The following is a 26531-nucleotide window of genomic DNA, read 5'->3' as shown; positions in this document are numbered from 1 at the left end:
GAAAAATGGCTTTTTAAAGAGAGTCCCTAGCAAAAGGACTGCTGATACTGATGCCTTTCATTAATCTTTTAACTGTCTACTTGGAATTTACAGCCTAATTCTGCGAAGGACTAATACATGCCTGACCTATAGCATATATGTTGTTTTCCTGACATCAGTGGGATGTCAGAACCAACATCGATACTCAATACTCTTTCTAAACATTATGCATACAGGTAAGAGGTCTGTGAAAGTGGACATCTTCAATATTAGTAAGGATTTTGTCCTTCATTAAATACAGGATTCAGCCCATTAAGGAAGAAGAACGGATGTTGCCCAACTCAAGACACCCTTATAGTGAATATTAAAATGGGAGACTGCCAAAACCCAAAGAGTTATATGTCCAGTTCCTGCTAATAAATAGTATGAGTTAGGCAACTAATAAATTTCCCTCCCCCCCAAGCTCTCTGAGTATCATCAGAAATGTATTTATTAGGGTTTGTCTTTCTTCATTTTACCCTGCTAAACTTAATGCAGCCCAGTAAGATTACACTGCCAGAAGACATACAGCTAGTTTCCTGTGCTTCATCTTTAGGACACAACATCTCTACACACAGGACAACTTAGTCAAGCCAGAACAAAGACTTTATCAATAAAAAAAAAAAAAAAAACCAAAAAATTATGTTCCTTATTCCAGCTGCATGTCTCGTTGAAAGATACAAATAATTTATTTGTATTTTAATGTTCCTTGTGAAAACAGCTACAAAGGCAGTGCTGGATCTTAAAAACGTATCTTTTTATCTAATAAGCATGCTTACACAGTGAGAATGATGTAAGACTCACAAAACTCCATCCCTGGGACTCTTCCAGGTATCATCCCCAAACACAGGTGCAACTGCTAGACTTGCAGAAAGCCCAGACAATCAGTCACTGTGTACACAGCAAAGCTTGGGGAAGGAGGCGAGGAACCAAAAAGTACCCACTGCCACCTCTGGTCTCTGCAGGTTGTTTGAAGGCCACACAGAAATTCATGTTGATGGATTCCTGCAATTTTGCCTAAGACAAAAACTATTCCAGAAGTGATTATTACATAATATTCATTAGCACTTGCTAAAAATAGTCTACACATAGCATAGGAGTGGGTAGGTTTTACATGGGCATCATCATATAGCTCAGGAGAAGGAGAACAGACCAGATGTTGCTTGAGTCTGCCCCAGTGACTAAGACTTAAAGTCAGCCAAAAAGGATGCACTTGTTAGAGAAAGAAACCAGTAGGCAGAGCACACTCTTCACGGGACCAGAGACAACCTTTTCACTGAATAGCTCCCAAATCTGATATCTTATAACCATAACTGACTACAGATCTTTGACCCACTAACTGAAGAGAGACCCCAGCTCCCAGAAAAAGAAAAATCTTGTAATTCCAAAGAGGAAGGTTTGGCTTTTGTTTTGTAAATGTCCAAAACAAGCACATGCTAGGTGGAAATGTTTCTACCCTTTCAAAAAATGCAACCAAATCTGATTTAGCTGAAGAAGAGTGAAAGTCAAATTCACTTAGAAAGAAGATGCTGCGTCCTCTGTTTCAGACTAACTGATGGAAGAAGGGTGGCTCAGCTGCCCACACAGTGTGTGGGGAGGTCGGGTTTCCACGGGTTTATTCTAATTGGTTTGCTTTTAGTTACCCAAAATACGGGGGGATAAAAAAAAATGGAAAACTAAAATACAATTTAGAGAACATTTTTGCAAACACGTGGCATTTTAATTTCTAACATGAACAGCAGATGTCGTCCTTACCCTGAGCCAGGTGTTCAACAGCTGTGCCAGCCTTGGGCTATCCCACCTGGGAAAGGGGTGCTTGTGCTCACATTTGACTTGTCAGGCTCCTTGTCATACTCATGACTGACATTCAGGTTTTGTGAGCCCAGGTCAGTAAAATGGGAGGAATAGTATGGGAGGAATAATGCTCGCATCTAATTCATCTCTCAGAGTGTTTTGAGGCTGAGTCCAAGGAACACAGGTAAGATTTGTTTAAAGCACATAGGAATGTTCTGCGCTAGGACACTGCTGTTTCAGATGCATAAATAATGATTGGGTCATTAATAATGCACAGTCTATAGCATTGGCAGGATCTGACTAATGAAGGCAACTGTATGCAATGCAGCAGGATCAGCAGTTTACAAATCAACTTAAAACAGAATGACAAGTACTTAGATCAGGTGCAGGCTGCACATAGTGGGGCTCAAGTCTTCAAGAAACCTTTGGGGCTGTGTGGTAGTGACACTTCACTGAATGTAGCCAGTCAGTTTATAGAATATTTGATATTCCAAATTACTTAATATCAATGGAAGTTGTTTCTATTGTTTGGGTATATATTTGGAAGTGAGAAACTGTGCCTTTACAAGGCTCTAATAAGATTTATTTAGCTTTCATTCAACCAGAGGACTGGCCAGTCTAAACAGCTGCTTAGAAAACAGAAATAAATTCTTGTCATTTTATTTTGCAAAAGATATGCAGCCCACCACAGAAAGAGACAGCATGCGGTTACACAGAAGAAAATATCCCCAGACAGATGATGAGAGATCTCTGCTCTACTGGATATGTTGGCTTGTCAGCTAACCTTTCTTCTTCCTGTCTGACTCAAAATGCAGACGGCTATTTGGCCTCACAGAGTGCCTCAACAAGGCAAGACATGAGGTTTACGTGACATGTCCCAACCCTTGCCATTGTGGGCAGGACCAAAGCTGCTGCTGAGCCAGACCTCACACAGGAATTGTCAACAGTCTGTCCGGGACCAGTGAATCACTGGACTCTGCAGACATCACAGAAATTTATCCATTTTTCCCATACCCATCCAATAGTGAGATATATGGGACCTACTACAAAGGCAGCATTTTGCCCAAAAGCTGTTATATTAACATAACATAAAGAGTGTTTCTAAATGATGTCACATTGAAGAGGAAATACAGTAAATAATTAACCTCACGATGCTCATGTAACAGTCAGACAGCCCTTAATAGTTGAAGGAAAGGAACCTCTTCCTCAGGGTTGTGTTTGCCACAGTAAGATGCAATTGAGGGCCAATGACACATCTGCTGAACGAATATTCTCCTATTCAGATGTACAATATATTGTTCTTCCACAGACAGGTGTACCCATCGTCCACAAAGTACTGCTTGATCAAGGAGTGCTAGATTCCAGTTTTCTAAACCAGAGAGCCCCAGCAGGCACAACTCTGTTCACCACTTCAGTATTTAGTAATTATATGAAGTTGCAGAAGAAATTAGAGAAAGGGAATGAGCTATGTGGACTCAGAAAATAGCGTTGAAATTATGTTAGGACAAAGCAATGGTACAATCCAGTCCAGTCATGATGATCTCTGAACTCACAGTGCTGTGAGCTGTTCTCCTAAATTTTCAGCACTTTACAGAGGGCACAGCTGGTGAGACCACTACCAACAGCAAAGCTCATGCATCTACCCTTCATTCAGCTCCCAAAGGGAAACAATAGGGGTAGCTTCAGAGCTAAGTAGCTAAACCCTGTCTGTGCTCTTGGGAAGCTGAAAATAAGATAACAAGAATTTTGATTCACCAAGTCAATTTTTTACTTGTAAAATCTTTATATTTTTCTAATCACTGTTGCTTTTCAGCATAAGAAAAGAGATTCTGTAGCAGCTGGACATTGTGGCACCAACTTTAACAACAAGGAATTACGGAGTTACAGCGGCAAACTCCGCTAACTATGTTGTCACTCTTTGAAGGGAAGGAGCCAAAGTTATTCTTGGACCTCATTCACAGACAGCAAGAGGAAGACAGGTTTTTCAGATTCAAAAACACATTCACTACCCATGCTACCTTTCTAATTGTATGGAAAATGATGTTATGCTGCTGAAGGTATAGACTTACACATCATTTATGGAATATGTACCTCCTATGATGTGTCGTTTTCTTCCTTCTTATGATGGAAGTGAGCCACAGGAGTTTCTGGTGACTTTTTGGGGGGGGTGATATAGTCCAGCCTTTTAAATCAGCAAACTGGTGAATTGCAGATGCACTGGGAACTAAGGCAATCAACAAGTTCTGTGCTGCATGCCAATGCTAGAAGTAGAAAAATTCTGGAGCTTGACCAAGATAGTTCAGTCTCTGGCTTTTCAATGAAAGAATGAAGACTATCCACAGAAAGAAGTATATTTCATACATAGAAATAATTTGGTTAAAACCCCTAGTGTTTTGCCTGGAAAACAGTTCTAATTAAAAATGTCCTACTTGTGTGATTTTTAATTTTGCCAGTGTCAGTAAATTTGTGATTTTGTCTTCCCAATGATCTGAGAGCCAGTGAAGTAAAATAGGGTATTTTTCAGAGCTTGTATTTCAGCGAAGCTAAATGGGCTTTCATGAGACAAAGAATACTCATTTTCCTCATTCTTACATTGATTATGTAAATCCTGTCACAAAGAACTGAGGAATCTCAAAAAGGGGTTGCAGTAACCCCCTATTACCATAACAAAAATGATCCAATGGTTAACATGCTGGGGCCTCTATTAGACTCTGCCCCATAATAACTATTTTGTATATCATCTACAGCTCCAGAAAAGAGCAAAACTTGATAAAGCTTTGCAACTCATTCCACTGCCTACCTCAGATGACCCCCAAACCAGGAACAACTTGCACAGTAGCAGGATGGGGAAAACACAATTGTCTGAGAAAGGCTTTCTGATACCATGAAGGAGGTCAATATCACCATCATCAGCAGGCAAATCTGCAACAAAAATCATTATAAAAACAACCCTATTATACTAGATAACATGATTTGCACAGGAGCTAATGAAAATCTTAACTTCAAAGGAGGAAAAAAGAAGAAATCCACAATACATTTTATTTCTACAGACAACTGGTGCAAATTTTATTTAAAAGAAGCATTTTTCTGTCCTTGTAAATTCGAATTATGTATTTCTTCTCTTTTCCACAGGGATTCTGGAGGACCCTTAAGATGCAATAATGTGATGAGAGGCATCACTTCTTTCAGGGATGCAAACAAGTGTGATAGTGTTGATGACCCTGGTGCCTACATTTGACTCAACAAAGTAATACTTTCAGTGAATAAAGAAAACCATAGGGGGAGAATAATAGATGAGGTTTTGACCAAGTTTGTACTTGTGTAACAGTATCTAGTTTTGAAATAGGCTTTCAAAAATAACTTCATTATACTGGTAAAAGAGGTATTCCCATGGTGAATTTTAGCAGCTTTATGTCCTTACAGATAAAAATATGTATGTCTGTTTTCGGGACAGATGAGATCTTAGCAGGGCCAGAACACAGTGCCTGCTACAACAGGACTTGTAGTTCATACTGTCAGCCATGGAATCATTTAACCAGTATTTGTGGCTCAAGTTTCCAGCATTTTTGTGTTGCATATTCGGACTGGGCTCTACATGGGTAAGTATTTCCAACCAAGAATCTAATCCAGCTGCCTGTGCCCACACTACATGCTGCTATACATAGCTACTACATGCTATACAGCACTCTTCTGTCTGCTGCAAATACACTGCATGGCTTCAGTATTGATTAGCTCCTTCCCTACCAGAGTCACCCAGCCTGTGTTACGCACCTTTTCATATATTCGGCAAACTAGCACCATTAACGTACTGTTAAATGAAAAAAAGAATTTCTGGGGAAATTAAAAAAAAAAAAAAATAGTAAAGAGACTAATTTCAGTCCTTTATTCTCATTTAAGAGAGAAAAAAATGTTTTTAACATCTTAAAAATTTATTAAAATACCAATTTGAATATTTAAATCAGATTGAATATTTTAAGTCAGATTCTAAAAATTTAATAAAATTTACTGCAACCAATACACTCATATTAGAAGACAGGCACAGTGCAAGTTATTTCCCATTCTTAGACATTAGCTTCTTGGTAGTCATTTCTCAAATGATATTCAACGTCCCCATTTCCTACCCTGTTTTGAAGATCACACAGATGACCACAGAAACCAGTAGGTTAGTAGCAGATTTAATTACTAGGTAAAAAATGGTCTCAGCCTTCCAGAAGTGAAGTCAGCAACCATGTGATTTACGAACAGCAGAAGATGAGGTTTTAAAAATGGTGAGAACTAAAGTCATGATAGCTTCACATTCATTTCCAGAGATACTTGCATCCCTGCTAACATATCCTATCTCTTCTCATGCATTTGATTACAGTGTAATTTTCCATGGGCTGACACTGCATTACTCCCTTGATCTCCCATTCTTCCCACCTACAGGAAACAGTCTAAATACATTTCCAGAAAAAAAAAAATCAAAACAATAAGAGTTTCTGAGCTCACAGGGCTTCTAATATACAGGTGCAAGAGTCAATCCTTACCACTTGCCTCTCATCACTCCTAATAAAAGCAAAGCTCCAAAGGTATCTGTGGATAGAACATGTCTTGAATAACACTACTAAGTTGCATCTGAATAGCATCTGAAGACCAATCCTGACATCCTTCCTTAGCTGTTGACACTGCAGAAGTCTTACACAGGCAAATGTCTGCTAAAGTCCAAGATGCTTGGCTCTTGTGAGCACTAAATACAGCTCATAAGAAGGCAACAGCTACCAGGTTTGCTGTCACACAGAATTAAACTGGTACCCTTGAGGAATGAATGAACTGTTGTGTTTGATCAAAACAGTGTGCTGCTTGACTATGTCCACCCAGCTTATTAACTAGTTGATCACATAATTATGCATAATAATAGAATTATGAAGCAATTACTTATATTTTCATTGTCAAACATAGTAGGTAGATTTAAGGAAATTAAACAAATTAAAATCCAATAGAGACAGTTTGCTAATTAAGCTACTTATTATTACCACTGTGAAAACAATAAAGAATTCCCAAGAAATCGTTTATATCTATTTACAGTTACATGTTTAACCCAGACCTCTACAAATATCTAAATAGATTCTGTACCTGACCTATGTGATATATAAAACAATACAGACCCCTGAAATGGTCTCTGCTGATCTTAGCCTTTGAATGATTCAAGGCAATTTATACACATTTGCATGTGATTTCCAATGGAGATGCTAAGATGATATAAAATTACTTACAAGCATCATAGCTAAAAGCAGGACCTACGACTTTATGCTGGAACTTGACACAGGGTAGATTTCATTAAACTTGCAAGTTTAATGAAAATAAATATGCTGCTATTCTTTACGGTTACAATATTTTTCCTCTAGGGTAAGTAAGACAAGCTACTAATATTTCACACTAGGGACTGATGAGGAAAATTGCTTTCTCTTGAAAAAAATCGTACTATCTTTTCTTTCTCTTGAAAAAAATTGTACTATCTTTTGCCATGATTCCATTGGAAGAAACACACATATTTTGAATTCTTGAATGGGCTAAAAACATTTAAATCATTTGCTTTCAAGGAAAAGAAGTCACAAAAATTAGCTCAAATAACCCTCAGAAAAAGCCTTCCTGCTGTGCTTGCTCTCCCCAGGCTCATGGTATTTCCACAGACAAGACGTCCCATCAGCTGCAACAGAAAAAAGCCTGCTCTGATCTGGGCTCAGAGCTGTGTGGAGGACTCTCCCTTTGTGAACTGTAAAATGAAATATATACAAAAAACAAAAGATACATCACAATTCTGTACTGATTATGCCAGTCATTTTCACCATCAGCAACCACACTAGGGTTTGTTCCAGTTTTACTTGCAGCAGCAAAACACGCTGCATAGGATGTTGGAAGCTCTATTATCTAATAATATCTAATATTATCTATAGAATATGTTCACATTAAGAATGACCTGAAGGCAATAAGTAAACTGAATAGGAAAACAGGAATCAATGCTATAAAAATGTTACTGTCTTTCCGTTGTTATTCTGCTCTGCTCAGTAATAGGCAACCTCAGTTACTAAAGTACCCAACAGTTGCTGATAGTTCGTCATTGTTAGCTGAAATCGTCAACATTTTGCAGGAAGATTTAACAATGGCATTTAGTTACAATTTATCTATTCATTTCTTTGGGTGTAAAACTCATATGGTTAAGGGTGTTTGAGGCTGATTTAGAACCACTTCACAATTATCCATCACAGTATTTTTTCTGAATGTCTTTTGATACATTCACAATTTCTTCCAACATTCAATTGCTTAAAGAAAGGTATTGAGAGCTTTCATAAGCAGGAACATCTGTGTAACAATTATCTGGACTTTTGTTCAGGAAAATTAGTTTCTTTTGCAGATTAGTAAACTGAATAGGAAACAGGATGATGTGTAACACTCCAGCTTCATTAATTTACTTTTATTTGACTTGTATGGTAAAGGTTTTACTCCATACACTATTCTCAAAGGTAAGATTAAATCTAATTTTCATTTCATGTAATATACTGAAGACTTACAAAGATTTGTGAAACCTCAAGCTTCCAGATAATTTCTCATAGCAACACAGGACACTGCCTTAAAAGATGTACATAAATGAGGAGGGAGAAGGAAGGAAAAGCAACACAGACAAGCAGCATTACACAAGGATACTGTTTAACCAGATCCACATTTGTCTCTGCTGCCCTCTCTCTTCCATCCATCTTTGCTTTGACCTTTCTGTGCCTTCCTCTTACAGGCTACTACTAAAGACAAGTCCCTGGTTCCACCCAAGTCCCTGGTTGAAATTCCAAGGCTTCTTTGACTGCATTTTATCAGTGAGTATGAAAAACCAACCATATATAAGTAAATACAGCCAGTGCAAAAGAGATTTGCTTTTTTTTCTTTAACTTCAGACACTTCTATTGGATCACTTCAGTTAACACTGAAACAAGTAAAACTTAATGGATAGGAGTGACAGCAAGCACCAGAAACAAGAAGGTCTAATAGCAAGGAACAACTTTTATGTGTAATGTATCCCTACACAATGATGCAAGGAAACTCCACCTTCCTCTGGCTGTCAACATGGAACAAGGGAAACATGCTGCACCACATTGTTTCACAGTCACTCATTCATTAAAACCCAGATAGCAATAAATAACACACAGTGATTTATTTTAAATATCATTTGGAAGCTGGTTAAGTATTCTTGCATGATGAGCTGCAAATTCAAAGAGCCAAATCTAGTTCATATTACATAGAAGGCCATCAGCCTAGAATATATTGGAAGCAATTTGACATCGCCACACTCAATCCAGGCCTAGTAAGCCTTAGGAAGAAGTGGAAATCCACATCTTTCACCCGGGATAGCCTTAGAAATAACAGGAGATAATACCATAACTGAAATAAAAAAGTTTTACAGAAGCAGCTTAGGCTACTGCTCTAATAAGTCAACCTTTACAATCCCATGAATCAGGACTGTGCACATGAATGCACTGTGTAGGCAGAGGAAGGATGTGCAGGTGACTGCTCTTTTAACTCTTTTTTCACAGAAACACATGAGGTTTTCAGTTGCAAAAACACCCTGGTTAGACAGACATTTAACTGAAGTAATTACAACTACTAACTGAAATACTTGCCGTAGAGTTCTGATGAATTGATAAGTATGGGATACTTCCATATTTTCATCTGATGTCCAGGAAGGCCATGTCCAGTCATCAGTTCGCTGGTTTTGGGTAACCAGACCAAGGAACAAATCTATTGCAATTTAAAAATCTGCTTTAATTTTCAGAAAGTATCAACATACACTATTCAGTGGATCTGAAATGTTATCTACAATGTTTAAACAAGCTACTGTGAAATAGTCACAGCAAAATATTTACTTATTTAGAAGGATCATTTAATTCCTTACAACACTTGGAAGTAAAGTTGCCTTATTGTCCTATCTAAATGTGACAATAGTCTATCAGTATAATATTAAAGCACTTCCAACACATCCTCAGCTAAGCTGTAATAGCTCCAGGAAAACCAACAGTTATGCTCCTTTACGCCAGATGAAAATCTGTTCCTCTGTCTCCTAATATTCAGACTCCAAAGACAGATGTTTGCCCTCTGACTCTTATACCTCTTCTCACCCCAGCATTCTGGGAACTTTCCCTCTTCCTCAACATTCTCTCCACATCAAGAATTTTGGCCAAAACTATTACTTCCAACAAGGAAAACCTTATGAGAAGTGTCTGGCTGCAAGACCACCTCCTCTTCAGTCACTTCTATGTGGAGACAGAAGTGGTGAATAAGAAACAACAAACTGCTTCTAAGTTTAATCACACACTGGCTGTGCTGAACGTAGCACAATTGCACGTCCAGAGAAAATCCTGCTGTTCCTCTGACCACAGAACCACCCTCAAAGGCAGTGGGAGTTTGCCAGAAGAGCACAGCTATACAAGAAGAGCATAACCTAACTGTGTAGACATTCCATCATTTCACCTGAGAATCTGTAGCTGCACTTTGGATTATTTTCTCACAATTAATGTCCCAGACACGCAAAATCCCATCTTTCATTCCACCTCCCGTAGCAAGGACTTTAGACTGCCAAGGACACCAGTTCATAGCCTAAAAAAAAAAAAGACAAGAAAAGATACCAGAACAGACTAGACTAGGAGGTTAGCTGGAAAAACAGTAGTTTTTGCTTAAAAGCCTATTTGGAAAAATTAACTGCAACAAGCACCCAGAATGTACACACACAGCAATGTAGGATCCCAAAACTCAAAATACTGCTTCCCTTACCATTGTTTCACAGTAGTCTACACTGTCGCACACACACTCATAAAAATCCATCTCCTCTGCTTAAGTTCACAGGCCACAGACTCACACCTCAAAACTGGAAGAACCCAGCAGGATAGTCTTACTGCCTAAACCATTGTAGAAGCCTAAGCACCACAATTTACAGGGCTTAAAAGAGACCTGGTTTCTTCTGAGATATTTTCAGGATATGCCTTAAGGCTCAGACTCAACCACAGAAAACTAAGAACTCACTTCCACCTGTTTCAATAAAATCCTCTGACTCTTTAACCCCAGCACTTCAGGCCAGCATCAGACTCTTTCAGGACGGAAAATAGTTTATAAATGCTGGACTCCTCTGCTTCTTATTGCTAATACCTGTCTTCTCTCCCACACAGACTGGGACTTCATAAAGATGGTGAATCTTTAATTGTCTCATATCCAGTTTACTACTTCAGATTGTTTCCTAGCAACAGTGACATGAAAATATGGGCAGGACACAAAACAAACTTCATATTTAAATTAATTGCAGCAGAGAGAATTTTCCAAAAATCAAAAAATTGGAATATCTTGTTTATTAACTTTTGTGTCTCAAGATTTCTTTGTGCAAGGCAGAGAGATAGAGAAGGATGTAAACTTTACTTCTGTTTGGCATTATATTTGCAAAGGCCTAGTAATCCAGTAACATTTCCTAATCAAAGCCCTAGCAAACTTATTTGTTACTTGGAATGAGGAGAACTGGAATTAACTGCATTACAGACAGGGAGAAGACACTAACAAATATCAGTGAAATAATTTCAAAAATTACCTAACCATCCACATCAACAATGTGATTTCACAAGAGCAAATATAGAAAAACAGACATTCCTTCTCCATATACCTTAACTGCTGAGGAATGTGGTATGGTTTTCAGTGGCTGTGACTGCAATTTCACACCAGGGTCACTAGGCCAGATATTCAATACACCATCACTAGACCCACTTGCCAGCAACTGGTTGGTTAGTGACCATTTCAAGCTGCAAATGCTTTGTTTATTTTGGCAAAGAGTCCCAACATGGTGCTGAGCAACCCGAACATCATGGTGGTGAATAGATCCTAGTCGTGAACCACTGTAGATGAGAAAAGACAGCATGGGTTTAATGTTAAAGAAGACAAGCTACATCATCACACTGATGTTTCTTCAATGGTTTCAGAAGCAAACCGCATCAGAATGAAATGTGTCTGCAGAACAACAATAATTCAGTAAAAGGAAACACAAATCAACTATCAAAAGCACACCCTGCCTGCAGAGGTGACTGACAACAGAAAAGAGCCAAAGAACTGCTCAGTTCAAGCCAGGCAGAATACTTGTTGGCTCTTGTGGTTTTCATTTTCCTGAAGATACATCGCGTTGTATGCCACTAATCTGCACTCTGTTCAGCTGTCAAGACATTTAATGTAAACTATTTCCTGTTCTTCACGAAAAATCATTTCACAAGCTGATTTTTGCCAAGGCCGGATATGCCTCCACACCCAACAGAGGCAGTGTAAAACTGCACTGCCCTGGGAAAGGGCTTACTAGCAACTAACTGTGTGTTCCTTGGTTCTGTCCCTTCCCTTTACTTCTTTCTCCCTCCTACTTCAAGGCTTAAAGAAAATCTGTACAGCTTGACACTGTTGCACTAACTGCCTGTTAGGAAGTGAATGCATGGTTCTACAGCCAGTGCCACCAGTTTACCAAATGAAGGAGGAAATACCCTGCCTGGAAGCACAGCTACTATTACAGCTTAGCTTCCAGATGTGACATTATATCAACAGCAGATTTGAACTGAAAATATTGAAAATTTGCAGTATTGCAAAATTGCAATTACAGTACATTATCTTTTCCTGCTTTTTTAAGGATATTACCTACATTAAACATGACAAAATAGAACAGATTCCTGCTGGAAATTCATATTTCCAGCTGTCATGACGACACTGAAAACATCAGCAAGTTCAGTACCATCTTTCTGGGTACCTAAGAAATAGGTACCTGACTATTACAGTAAACTAATTTAAGGCAATAATGACTGATGACTATCCTGTACTGGGTCTTAAAAATTTTTCAGATGCAGTTGAGTGATTTGGAAGCTCTAAAAATGCACACACAAAACTGACTGACTGCAAAAATTACCACTCTGTTGTGCTTGTGTTATGGACTTTCCAACTCTCTAGAAGTTCAAAAAAACATGAAAGATTGCAACCAAGCAGTGCTCAAGTGAGTATTAGGCACATCTTCATGGAATATACCTATGAAAATACATGTGAATACATGCATTATATGCAAAGGTGTCACCATTTGTCTTCCAAAGAGTTATATAGATTTTTTCTACTAAATAATAAGGAGAAAATCTAACCCAGTGCCTTGTGCCTGGCTGAGATGAAGCTAGCTTTGCCATAGCAGCCCTCAGTAGTGCTGTGCTCCATACTGGTAGCCAGAAAGTTGTTGGTAATGCACAGTGTTTGGGCTCCTACTGAGCAGTGCTCACTCAGCACCAAGGCTATCTCTCCAACATTCCCCCCATCACCAAGACCAGGGCTGTACAAGACCTTGGTTGGAGACACAGCCAGAACAGCTGACCCAAACTGACCAAAGGGATATTCCAAACCATATGAAATCTGCTCAGCAATAAAAGATAAGAGTAAGGAGGAGGATTTGGGAGCATTTGTTATTATGATATTTATCTTCTGGAACATTCTTTATGGTACCGAAGCCCTACTTCCCAATAAGTGGTTGGACATCGCCTGCTGATGGGAAGTAGAGAATAAATCTTATGTTTTCCTTTGTTTCTATGCACAACCTTTGCTATTTATTAAACTGTCTTTATCTTGACCCACAAATTTATTTTCTCCCCTCCCCCATCCAGCTGAGGAGGAGATTGATAGACATCTTGGTGGGCATTTGGTACCCAGTTGTGCTCAACCCACCACACCAAAAGAAAGAAAACTGAATTGCCTGTGTTGGCCATATGAAGGTTTTCAGTAATTCTAGTAGTGTTAAGTGGAAAGGAACGGGGCTCCTGAGAATCCTGGCTGAAAGGACATTTTTCCACTCAGCATAAAAAGAAATCAGAATTACTTGCTTTTAATACAGAAGATGGCATCTGCATTGCTAAAGGCAAAGAGAAGACAACAAAATAGTGTGGTGAGTTCATTTATGGTACTGAAATTTATCTACAGTTCATGATGATGTGTTGTTGGACTATTTTAACCACAGGAATTAGTATGTAATCCCAAATTACCAATTGTCCACAGTGACATTTACTGTAACAGTGCTGCTCTTATTTTATTAGCAATGAATATTAGCCATACCTCTTTTTTTTCTACTTAGACAGATATTTTTACTCTGCTCTAATGTTAGAATTAACTGGTTAGCTTCAAACCTAGCAAAAGAAATAAACATTATCTCAACCTAATCTATCAAATTCACAGGTTCATGCCGACTTTTATTACTAGGTTCCTACTCAGGGGGATCTGCAATTTAAGTTTGTGTTGTTTTCACTTCTTTGGCCAGGCTGAAATGCAAACTGAAACTAATGCTTTCTGTAACAAGGTTACCTCAGTTGGCTCCGTCAGGATGTTATAGCTGCATCCTTGTAACTTAACCCACCCAGCATACCTGCTCCAGCAACAGCATTTTATGAGCTGGTGTTCAGCTGGTAACCTTGTACCTCACTCCACCTAGCAGACCTAATACAATTAAAACCAGAGCATTGTAAAACCAAAACAAAACTACCACTAGTGTTCATACCCAGAGATATTAGTTTCACTCTGAGTTTAACAAAGTCAGTCCACCCTTGCTATTATTCATCTATGTAAAACAGAAGACTATTCTGTGATTTTAAAATCGTAGAGGCATCCCACATAGACAAGTCTTGCCTCAGCTCCTTCGAGTCAAAGGTCTGAAAGTGGAAGCAAAAAAAACACAAAAGAGGCACACTTGATCTTTCTCATCAGAGTCCCCTTATTGAAATGATCCCTAAATACATACTAGCTAGTATAAAATTCACCTTTGGCAAAGCAAAAGTCAAGCACTTCAAACCTCCTGGATAGCAGTGAGATGGCCTTCCCTTGCAGTTACACAGCTAAAGAGGTGTGAAACTCTCAGCAGCTGTGTTTCAGTGGGCATCTCAAAAGACAGATGCAGTCTTGGTATCAGCGGAGGGGCAGTCTAAACTACATGCCCCCTGCCCAGCACTGGGCAGGCTATAATTCTGGGAGTCCAGACCAAATGGAGACACCATCTCAATCTAAGGCTTTACACAAACGCAAAGCCTAGCAATATTCTGCAAGTGGTGACAGTTTTCTGGAAGGAAAGTAAGAAACAGAGACTAAAGAGGCAGGCTAAATCCCCTTTGGCTGCCTTCCTACATACAATAAATCTACATATGATTTCTGAGATGGCTGATAAGTAGAGAGACAGAATAAAACACTTTTGAGCAAAGCCAAGGAAAACAGCCAAAATGAATAGGACACTTGTGTAAGTTAAAGCAGCAGTGCTGTTTCTGTGAATATACTATACCACTCACCTGCTCAGAATATAATGATTCCAGCTCAGAGCTCCAACCACAGACAGGTGACCAAACATATTTCTCAACCTCTTTTTGGTTTCAATGTCCCACAGCTGTCAATCCAAAACAAGAAATTCAAATATAGCAACAAAAAGAAAAAATTATTTTGTTCTGTTAATTTTTTTGCACGTAAGCCACTGCCGAGTTCTGATTCAGAATATGGACAATCTCAAGCTCATTCATTTCACAAGTCAGGAGTATTTTCAAATTTTAGCACCTATATCAGTGATGCTGAAGTCAGACAGGATTGAAGGGAATACATGCCTCTGAGTTCAAAGCTGTTTATTAACTTATCAGTATCTGGAAACTTGAAACATACTTGAAAGCACCGGCCTTCATTACTTTCAGATTGCTGACTCAGGACTGCAGCAGGTAGGTCCTCATATCATCTAGCATCTCAGCCAAAGGACCCCAAAAATCTTTTAACAATAGGACTGTCCTATAACAGCAGGCTGAGACATACGTGTATAATCAGATTAAAGGCAAATTCTCATACATGAATCTGTAAGGAAAGTTTTGGATTGAGATCTCAAGGCATCGATCACTCCAGTGAACTTGGCAAGAGAGACCCAAGAAAAAATAGGCTGTGCTGAGTAAAATAGTTTAATAAGAGTTCCTCTTACTGGTGGCAAAAAATAAAATAAAATCTGACTGTCTCTGGGCAACTGAATCATTAATTTGGTCATCAGCAATTTAGTGGCTTCAGAAGCTCCCCTTATGTATATATAATGCCGGACGTCACTAAGCCCTTCAGTAAAGTGCTATATATTGCACAGGGAGTGCTATATATTGTCTCCCGCAGAGTTCTTCTATAGTTTAGCCTATCTTTTTTATTTGTTTCCACTTAAAAAAGCCCAAAACACCACATTATCAAATTGTCTTGTGACCACTTTGGCTAAAAATGGAAAAAGACTAAAAAAGTAAAGTATCTAGTACTTGCACTTCTCCATCACTGGTGCCAATCGCAAGGCAAGTTCCTTCTGTTATCCAAGCTAGAGAGGAAATGTATTTGGAACTGGAATTCAAATCAATGCTTCCAATGGCTTGAAGAGTTCCTCCATTCCAGATGTGAGCAGCAGGTCCTACAGCAATAGCAATGAGATTTTCAAGGCTCCAGTCCAGTATGTTTAGATCTAGAAGAAAGCTACTAAGAATTACTGTCAAAAGTTGTAGGTAATAGGATGGAGACAGAGGGAGTATGGTTTGGGGAAGAGAAGCCTATTTTTTCTTTTTAATTAGCTACGGAAAAATAGCAAGAGAATGTTTCTATGAAAACACTACTTACAAGTATTCCTCCTACATGAAGGAGAGTCTCTCTAACAAGTCAAGGTCTTCGTAAGTCTAATCTCAACAACTCATACTTTTGTATAGCAGGATATGACTTACAGCTTTCCCAATATAATTTTTTAACCTCTCATCCTGTGTTCTGGATCACCACATCATTCACTCAAATTTCTGCTACCAGAAATGAGGGTCCTCCACCAACAGCTAGAGTTTCCAAAACACCCTCGTTCCAAAGTAATTCTTGTTATTGAGAAAGACACAGGATAAAGTCTATATGCTACAGTCTGTCCTATATCCTGAGGTTAATAACATTTACCCTGCACACAACAGGAAAGAAAAAATGTGGAAAGGAATTAGACAAATTCTGCTCCTCACCTTCAGAGCTTGCTCAGCAAGTGTTTAATAGAAATACTGTTTCCACTGCCTGAGGCTAAGTACACTGCACTTGCAGATCCTGGCAAAGCAAGTCATTAGTCATTGGTGATTAGTCTTACAACATCCTGCTATGGCACGTAGGACAGAAGTTGGTATAGAACATTTAATATGAATCCAGTACATTCATATATAGCAAGGGAAATCCTCAGCTGTGCACTCAAAGCAGTTGAAAATGTATCTTGCATGACACCTGAAGCACAGAAGACTTTTACCACAGGCCAAGATCTGACATCATATATTGGAAACTAAAATCACTTTGAAGACCAGTTGACTGTATCAGTCAGCTGTTAGTTGCAGTCCTGGCTGTTGCAGCCAAAAATCACTTCCAAAGGTTTCTGTTACTGCAATTAGCCTTGGAGCATACTTTGTGCACAACCAGTGTAAATCATACAAATAAACCTTTGTCCTGTCCATAGACATACATGAACATTTGCAAAGATATGTTGAAAAAATCCTCAAAGAGACAATTAGAACACTTTCACAGAGCTGCTCATTAGATGTTGTTAAATGTTAAAACATGTATTTGCTGCTCTAGACTGGAGATCCATTTGTGTTCAAGTGTAACTTGAGTATGTATAATGTTTTGCTTGTGCACCACCAAAGACATAAGTGAAAATTTAGTTCAGAAGGTATCTATCATCCAAACTACAATGTCACTGATGCCTCCCAGAAGAAGAAATTTCAAAGTCTGGTCAATAAAGCTGTTGCTGTGTTGGCAGGCTGCTAGACATCCAAACCTGATAACTGAGATGTTTAACTTAATTAACCAGAAGTAAGTATACTGGGTTGACCTGTAAGTTGCATTGAGATCAACAACCAAAGGAAACTGCATGAGAGGCAGTACTCATTCTACAGTTTGATCAGTAAGTCTACATCCTGGGACAAGCAGTTTTCAAAGATACATCCTTGTAAAATAAATGACACCATGCATATGTCCCTCAGCTTCCATTTTACGTGAAGGGGACACACTTTTGCCATCTTTCTAGAAACACACATAAGAATTCCCAATGTCTGCAAAAAACACCAGAAAGAAGAAATTAACTTACAGTAATCATTGCGCAAGCCAGTAATATGAAGCCTCACTTCTAGCTCCATTGGTACAGAAAGCTTGATCTTGGTAACAGCTTTAAACTCATTTTGGTTCACCTCTCGGCACCCTGTATTTGAAGATTCATCACTCACAGATCAGTAATGCAAAACACCGCCAGTTTTTCTCAGGCCTAAGCCTTTCATTTTACTTTTACAACCTCTTTCAATACTTCATGGATTTTGTCAGCTAGAACAGATAATAGGGTCCATTATATTTTGCTTAAATTCTACCACAGCTCCATACAGAATGTGAGGGGTTTTATCTTTTTTGCCTTAGTTTTCTGTCAAAGTTGTTAGCAGCAGAATGTTTTATATGTGCTCTCCCACTTTAAAACGCCCTCATACAGCAATTAGCTTTTTTGCTTTCTGGTGTTAATTTCTCACCAAAAGGTCTCCCTCATCAACACATAACCAAAGGAAAAGGTTATTAAAGCACACAACGTTGATCACAGCACACAAAGCTTGCGACAACACATATGCGAGAAACAAAAGCAAATACAAGTATAAGCAAGCAGAAGAGTCACCCTCTATAGTTTTCAGCTACATTATGCTGCAGGGACTCCTAAACATCACACTAAAAAAAGACAGATCATTAGTACTATGAATCATCTAATGCCAGATTTTTATGTGTAAGAAATTACCTTTTAGTAATGTGCAGAGCAGAAAGCTGGAGATTCACATTTCTGCTCTTTTCTCTGTGTTTTGACTTCCTTTTTGAATTACTCTCCAGAGAGGAATATTTAGTATCAAAAGTTACACAGTCAGAGGACATTATTTATCTTTACAACTAATCTCTGTTCAAAAAAATCCCTCACTGTAAACATAACTTAAACACACACATAAACATCCTATATGGAAATCCAGTGATAAATTGTGGAGAGCTTATTTCACACAGTTCTTCCCTACTCTGTTATGAGTCTTCCCCCCTAATCCAAAATTCATTTCTGCCAGACAACAAATGTTTCCCTTCACAGCTGTGGTACCCCCTTTCTCTCCAAATAACAAATAAAGACTGAAAATGAGCAAGAAGCAGGCCACAGTGGTTTTCTTCTGTATCTAAAATTTTGTGCAGTGAAACAATCAAGCAGATTTGCAGGAACAACATCCAGTGGGACATGTCACACTGCATTCTAACTATAAAAAGGTCTAAGGAATTCTGTACAGAATTCTCTGTACAGAAAAAACTGTATTTCTAATAGCTAGATTTTTGGTTATTTTTTGAAAACTGTACCAAAACTTTCTGAACCCAGTCATGTAAGATAATTCAGGAAAATTAAAGCACTTAATTGTAACAGCTTCAATAGCAGCACTTCTGAAATACTCTGCAAATCTGTTTCTTCTTTAACACTGGTAGTTGTTATTGAGAAGTGAGATGTAAAGGATGAAATTACCCCTGTTACTCATTTCAAGTTACTCTTCTCTGATGAGTAATTCATCTACCCAAATTCATACTGATTATTCTTTCAGCTCATTCACTACTTCAGACACATGAATGTGCATAACAGGCTTTTTAATTAGTGTAAATTGAGTTTCATTACACCATTTTGTGTTACTTTGCCTGGGCACTAGCAGATATCGCTGACTTCTGATAGGATTTTGGCTTTCATGTTCTTCTATCACTTCTCAAAATGAGACCTGGGAAATGGTAAGTAGTCAGTACTGTCACACCAGACCACCTGATCGACAAGTAGGTTGGTTGGTGGGATAAAACCCAGTATTCCTGATACCTGTATACATTTGCCATCAAACAAAACAAAACAAAAACAAACCACTGTGACTAATCCCTATACTGTTGCTATTGACTGCTCTGAAATCATTTGCATGAAGAACAACAACAGAATATATAAATCTATCATGTAGCCCCCAACTTCTTCTACAAGAGCTGAACTACAGATTAATAAAGAAGCTGGTTTTACTGTTTCCACTTGAGCATGAATCAGGCCCTGACTGCTAAGAACCCATCATACACAGAAATAGCCAGATTACCAAATCAGATCTTATGTCCAAGACAGAACACAACAAAATATTGGTTTGATATTTAATGAACTGCCTCACATTCAAATACCTCTGGGAATATCCATATTATTTCACAGATTAGCTCCTCACACCCCACCTTATTTTCCATCACCTGATCATTCACACTCTCTTATGCTCACTCATTCCTGAGAAATCTTTTGGATCAAATTATCCAACTCCCCAACACATTAAAGCACAGGCAGTGCAGTTTACTCTACCTAACTTTCCTTACTGGTAGGAGAAACAAGACCCCACCATCTCTGCATGTCTTGCACTTTCATGTACTCAACAGTCCATGAAATACATACCCTGTGCCCATACTGCAGCACAACCTTACATTATCTGTAGGGTTCTGAAACTGAAAAGCTAGAAGAAAATTAATGTTTTAAGCCAGCAATGCTTAAATCAGATGGAGCCCAAAGGCGAGCCAGGTAAAATACTAGCCCTTAACCCCGCTGGAAGAAGTTCCCACACGCAGGGAAACTCTAGAAATAGCCCTGAGCAGCACAGCACAGATTTCAGCCACTTTGTATTATCCTGTAACATTTGTTGGAACAGGATGCACTTGCTTTTCCTGTGTAGACAGAGCCTGCTGTATCTTACTGTTCAATACGCACGAACATATTTGCCATAATGGAACATACCCTTCCAGGTGCAATTGGTATTTTCACAGACCTTCATGTCACCTCTTTCTGCACTGATATATCCAACGTCCTGGACCACTGGAAGCTGGAAAGGAAGTTTCTGTCAATGCCATGAAGAGAAAGCAAGATCGAATTCAGGAATTTGTCAAAAACTTGTTTTAGCATAACAGACAACATAAATATCCTCAAAGAGTTCAACGCTTCTTACAAAAAGCTCTGAAGGCTTGTCTTTTGGGTGGACAATCAGTAACAAACATAGAATACCACTGTCCAAATCACGTGCTCTAACTTGAGCCACCATCTTTACTTCCATAAAACACCAATTCACTGCTAATGATCACACAAACTTTAACAAACCTGTCTGAACAAGGCCATCTGACCAGTGGAAGAGGTCTCAGGCCTGTATAGCTGTAGGTACTACCACAGGCCACCTGCCAAACCTTAGTGTCCCATTGCCCTCTTCTGAATTAGCATTTGGGCTAATTTTACCAGCAAACAATACCATGTTTTCTGCATGCAGTCAGTATGCAGAAGATGACTCAGGCTGGCTCTGTGAGGGAAGACTGGGTTTGTGGTGTACACACTGCAGGGCCATTGATTCCAGCATGAGACCTACTGGATGTCAGAGTCCTTTCTCAAACCAGGGTCCCTAAGCATGGGCTCTATGATCCCATTACTTAAATCAGTATTCCAATATGAAAATGAAAATATCTACAAGATGTTTCATCATTTCCTGGGGTGTCAAAGAAACAGAGGATGCAGCAGAGATGAGAAAAGGTAGATCTGAACTGTTACTGGAACTCTTTTTTTTAATTAGGTTAGGTCTTTGGCCAAGATTCAGGCAAAGCCTCAGATCAGCTAGCACAAGATAGGAATCGCTTCACCAATCCCCGACAGTATGCATTTCTTCACAATGTGCACCAAGTTGAATGCTTTGATGCCAGTTGTCTGCTTGGTCTGTAATTCTTTATTACAGTCAGATGGAAATGCAGCTGATGCTTTCACCGACCACTTAAGATTAGTATGCTCTTCCTCCAATGCCTGTGAAATCTATGCTTCCAAGCACACTCAGTGTTACTCTTCTTCAAAACCCTGTTGCAATCATGATAAGAAATGTCTTATAAAAACACAGCCAGGGGAAAAAAAAAAAGTGTTCCTCCTTTCACATCCCAGTTGTTATACAGCAGGCCCTCAGCTTTGAGAGGCACTTTCTGTATAATTTATATAGACAACTTGGCAGAAAGCTAGTCAGATAGCTTGGATCTGTGTCCTTCTGAAACAAGTGAAGACATTTCTGTGGAAAACCGATTGTGTATACATGGAAGTAATCTTTTGTCCAACAAGGAGACCACACACATTCACTGGAATGTGGGAAGACTTCATTTTCAATGCATCCCATTCTTTAATGCTTCAAGGCAGCACAAATTAAATAGTCATCAATTACTGTGTCTAAGTAGATTAATAGATTTGGACTGACTGCCAAGTGATGTTAGGAAGAACTTGAGATTTGGTCATCCCATAATGTTACCCCAAAGACCCCCAAATCACACTTTAAGAAAATGTTGTAGACCTTCATGCAGAAATAGAATATCTTAGTTCTAACTCAACTCCTGCCTGTAAATCACGGGTAAGTGACTAGGTAAGTAACTTCATTGTACAGATGAAACACTGACACGTGGAAGACTGACATACAGTACTTACTGGGATTAGTATAGTTTAGTATCTTCATCAATGACACAGAGTGAGATCAAGTGCACCATCTGCAAGTTTGCAGACAACACCAAGCTGAATGGTGACACTGACACGCCTGAGGGATGAGATGCCATTCAAATGGAGCTGAACAAGCTTGAGAAGTGAGCTCATATGAATCTCATGACATTCAACTATTGAACAAGCTTGAGAAGTGAGCTCATATGAATCTCATGACATTCAACAAGGCCAAAGTGCAAGGTCCTGCAGCTGGGTCAGGGCAACCCCTAGTGTCAATACCAGCTGGGGGATGAGGAGATTAAGAGCAGCCCTGCGAAGAAGGACTTGGAGGTACTGGTGGATGGAAAAACTGGCCTAGAGAAAAGAAGGCTCTGGGGAGATTTTATTGTGGCCTTTCCATACTTGAAGGGGGCTTGTAAGAAAGATGAGGACAGATTTTTCGTAGGGCCTGAGCAAACAGGACAAGGAAAGAGAGTAGATTCAATGTAGATGTAAGGAAGACATTTTTGGGGATAAAAAAATTGTGGTGAAACAATGGAATAAGTTTCCCAGAGGGGCTGTTAATGCCCCATCCTGGGAAAGAAGGGACCCTGAGCAATCTAGTTGGACAGGACCCTTCTCATTGTAGGGGGAGTGGTTTATATAATTTTTTAAGGTCCCTTCCAACCTAAAACATTTTATGACTTTATGACTAAGAGCAAGGACAATGACATGTACTCATGTTTCAGAAGACACTACAATTTAAGGAAGAATGGTTTACATACATTACTTTATAGTAAGTTCTTTTTTGCAAATTTTTCATAGCACTTCATTCTGTCTTCATGACAAAATGAACAGCTACATACTGCAAAATTGAAGAAATTATCTTCTTTGCACATAGTGGTTATTAAAGCAAGTAGAAAACTGAGTCATTCATGCCTTTCATGCATATTTTTTACAGTACATGTTTTCCCCCAGAGGTAACAAATGAATCTTGAGGGGTTCATTAGCTTAGTTCTGATTTTAATTTATGACAATAACCTGGAGGAAGGGAAGAGAAGCTGAATCAAATAAATAATGAAGGAATTGCTCCTCATATTCCTCTAGAAGACATTTCCTAAATGGACCTCCTCATCTTACTGTTCTCCATGTCAGTAAGATAGTATCCACATAACAGATTCCAGGCCCACAATAAGGTTGAAAAAAATCAGGAAAGCAAATACCCTGTCTGTGCATTTCAGTGTTGCATTACTCACCTGTTTCTTTTCCATTCCAGCTCTCCTGATATTCTTCCCTTCCAAGCCTGCTGCAGCATGTTTGCTAGCTAGAGTCACAACAGTTTTTATGCTGGAGAGTTCCTTAGGCACCTGAAATGTCACTGGCAAAAACAATTTTAATGGTAACAATTCCTTTTAAAGCCATATACAGGGATATTTGTCAAGTACTTTTCAGAATAACACTGATTTTGTAGTACTAGTACTCCAAATGCAGATCTGATACACTAAGTGGGAAAACACAAATACTGACAATCAAACCACTTACCCTGCTTTCTTTTTGTCAGTGAAGTTAAAGTGACATTTCTACAGCACTATAAATTTCATCCTAAAAGAGTTGTCTAAAAAAGGTCAGATTGATCATTCCCTTCATAAAAAGGGTCTGTTTACTACTGCAGCTCACATCCAGTCTTAGACTGGTTACACAGGATCCTACCCCATAGGAAATCAATATCCGATTTCCCATAGCCGTATAGGCTTTCATCACTGCTTGTACAGACAGCACGCAGGACTTTCTCTTCTAGAAACTGAAGTAGGAAAGACTTCACCTTATTTTAGAACCTGAGTTTCACAGAGTTAGGCATGTATTATTGAACAGCTCTAGTATTCTGCTTAGCAGAAGATAGAATTGCACTTCCTGACCAACACCCATGGCATCGTAGGTATACATTCGGAACACTAAACAGCATATTTTATTTGCTGTCTAAAGATTTCAATTATTAATCAAGAAATAAGCCATCTTTACTTCCCTAGACCTTTCTGGAAGCTCTTCTCATACATGCAGCATTTAAACCCTTCCCCACTTTCACTAAGCACTGCTTGAAAATAGGAGTCAGAGAGTTCAAAGTCTCATTTAACTTTTCATCAGCTCCCTTTGTTAACAGAAACAGCCTCCCCTTCAGTCACTTCTTCTCCAGACCAAGTGAGAGTACTGAAAGTTTGACCTGTGCTTTGAATGGCCCTCAGGTAAGTCTCTCCATGAGGTGAACTGAGTGTGAGCATCGCTTGGTTACTGTCCCTTTGTCAGTAGCTGAAGCTTTACACTTTGAAGGAGAGACAATAACAAGGGCAAGCTTCTCCATAAGAATGTGTACACCACACCACAGCAGGCATGGACACTGATCCCAGTACTACAGTTTTGGCCGAGTCTGTGGTAGCTGTGTGTAAGGCAAAGGAGAAGCAGAAGGAAGGGAAGGACAAAGGCCTGTATGAATTTTGCTGCTCTCCTGCCACTTACTGTTAACTATTCCAGATATGAAGGTGCAGCAACAACCCCTGTGCATTTACAGCCCAGTGCAACTCAAACCAAGTCTAATACAGCCCCATCCTAGAGGAAAAAAAGACTGGTCTGGAACAGGCATTACTTGGCTAGGGATAGGACTTCCTTTTCTTTCATTGCTTTTGCACACACACACACTCTTGATACCAGCTGCCCATACACCCTGCTGTCCCATGCTGGCTGTGCACATTGGGCCCAGCTTTCCTGTCACGACAGCACTGCACTCCTGTCCCTGCGTTAGCTCTGCCTGTGAAGGACAGCACGGGCTGCTGCCCAGCACATGCAAGCTGCCATGGCCAGAGCCCGACAGCGGGACATGGGGAACGCACCACCGCACGCATCACACCAGTGCCCCACCCCGGGTTATCTCCGAGGTCCCTGCATGAAGCCATCCCCTACGAGAAGGCTCCGTCGCGCCCGGTCTTACCTGCCGTGGTCCCCGGGGCGCTGATGAGCCGATCCGCGCCGTCGGCCCCGGCAGCTCCTCCAGCGTGCCGCTGCTGCCATCTTGTGACACGGGGGCTGCTGGCCACAGGAGCCCGGGCCGCCAGCTTTCTCCTCATGGCGTTCTTAAACCCGGAGTACGTGGTGCCTTCGGCCACTGGGTCCTGCACAAGGGGAAGGAGATGAAACACAGAATTTAGTCATAACTTAGCATCATTCCGTCCCTTCACGCTGTATCAGGTTTTCCTTTACCGCTTCATGTGGGCTCTGATCACCACAGAGTGCAAGCCATGGAAATGAATGCTGGCAGTCGGTCACCTAGATGGAGAAAACCAGAAAGAAATACATGTTTCTGGATTAATAAGTACCTCTGAATCAACTCGAACACAGAAAACCTGTGGCAGAGGAAAAAAAAAGCAATGACTGAATTTGTGTCACTTACGCACCAGGCTACGGCACTGGCCTGTGAAAGACCCAAGGCATCTTCAGACATTTAGCATAGGCTCATGGACCTGGTCTTTGCTGAGGAACGGGCATTTGGGCAAACCCACATGCTGGCTGTCCAGAACCAGGCTGGTTTTCTGATCCTCACCCAAAGGGGAACTTCAATCTGTCCTGATTTCTGAATCTTACCTCCACTGCGACTTGCTCATGTTATTATTTTTAATGTTACCTGATACTTTTTAATACATTAAGGCATACTAAATAAATATTAAATGATAGATTTAAATTCTATAAACTCATAGAAAGGTTAGGGTTGGAAAACACCTTAAAATCATCTAGTTCCAGCCCCCTGCTGGGGAGGCAGGGACATCACACACTAGAGCCCGTTGCTCAAAGCCATGAGCGCTGCCAGGGATGGGGCAGCCACAGCTTCTCTGGGCACCCTGTGCCAGTGCCTCAGCACCCTCACACGGAAGAACTTCTTCCTTATATTGAACCTGAACTTGCCTGTTTCAGTTTGAACCCATTACCTCTGGTCTTATTACTACAGTCAGCAATGAAGAGTCCCTCTCCAGCATCCTTGTAAGCCCCCTTCAGATACTGGAAGGCTGCTATGAGGTCTCCACGCAGCCTTCTCTTCTCCAGGCTGAACAGCCCCAGCTTTCTCAGCCTTTCTTCATACGAGAGGTGCTCCAGTCCCCTGATCATCCTCATGGCCCTCCTCTGGACTTGTTCCAACAGTTCC

The 26531-nt window shown here is 39.8% G+C and overlaps 2 protein-coding genes across 2 annotated transcripts in view; one reads left to right on the top strand and one right to left on the bottom strand.

Moving 5' to 3' along the window:
• The first annotated feature begins 3059 nt into the window (after positions 1-3059).
• GZMA (granzyme A) lies at positions 3060-5102 on the top strand. The gene is given in 7 exon segments (XM_065663874.1): positions 3060-3145; positions 3737-3869; positions 4560-4621; positions 4623-4683; positions 4685-4869; positions 4945-5053; positions 5055-5102. Coding segments are annotated over 7 exon segments (684 nt in total).
• A 2307-nt stretch (positions 5103-7409) lies between these two features.
• Positions 7410-26531, bottom strand: part of CDC20B (cell division cycle 20B) — a 31985-nt gene continuing 12863 nt past the window's right edge. Inside the window, exons 3-12 of the mRNA XM_065663873.1 lie at positions 25326-25506; positions 23602-23723; positions 20657-20741; positions 17954-18064; positions 16125-16321; positions 15147-15241; positions 11480-11708; positions 10306-10431; positions 9447-9576; positions 7410-7564 (exon numbers count right to left, since the gene is read on the bottom strand). Of these exons, the coding sequence (XP_065519945.1) occupies positions 7410-7564; positions 9447-9576; positions 10306-10431; positions 11480-11708; positions 15147-15241; positions 16125-16321; positions 17954-18064; positions 20657-20741; positions 23602-23723; positions 25326-25506 (1431 nt within the window). The remainder of the gene's footprint in view (positions 7565-9446; positions 9577-10305; positions 10432-11479; positions 11709-15146; positions 15242-16124; positions 16322-17953; positions 18065-20656; positions 20742-23601; positions 23724-25325; positions 25507-26531) is intronic.

This window comes from Lathamus discolor, chromosome Z, assembly GCF_037157495.1.
Source record: "Lathamus discolor isolate bLatDis1 chromosome Z, bLatDis1.hap1, whole genome shotgun sequence".
NCBI lineage: Eukaryota > Metazoa > Chordata > Aves > Psittaciformes > Psittacidae > Lathamus > Lathamus discolor.
Note: the sequence above shows the minus strand (reverse complement) of the source record. Positions and strands in the feature narration are given on the sequence as shown.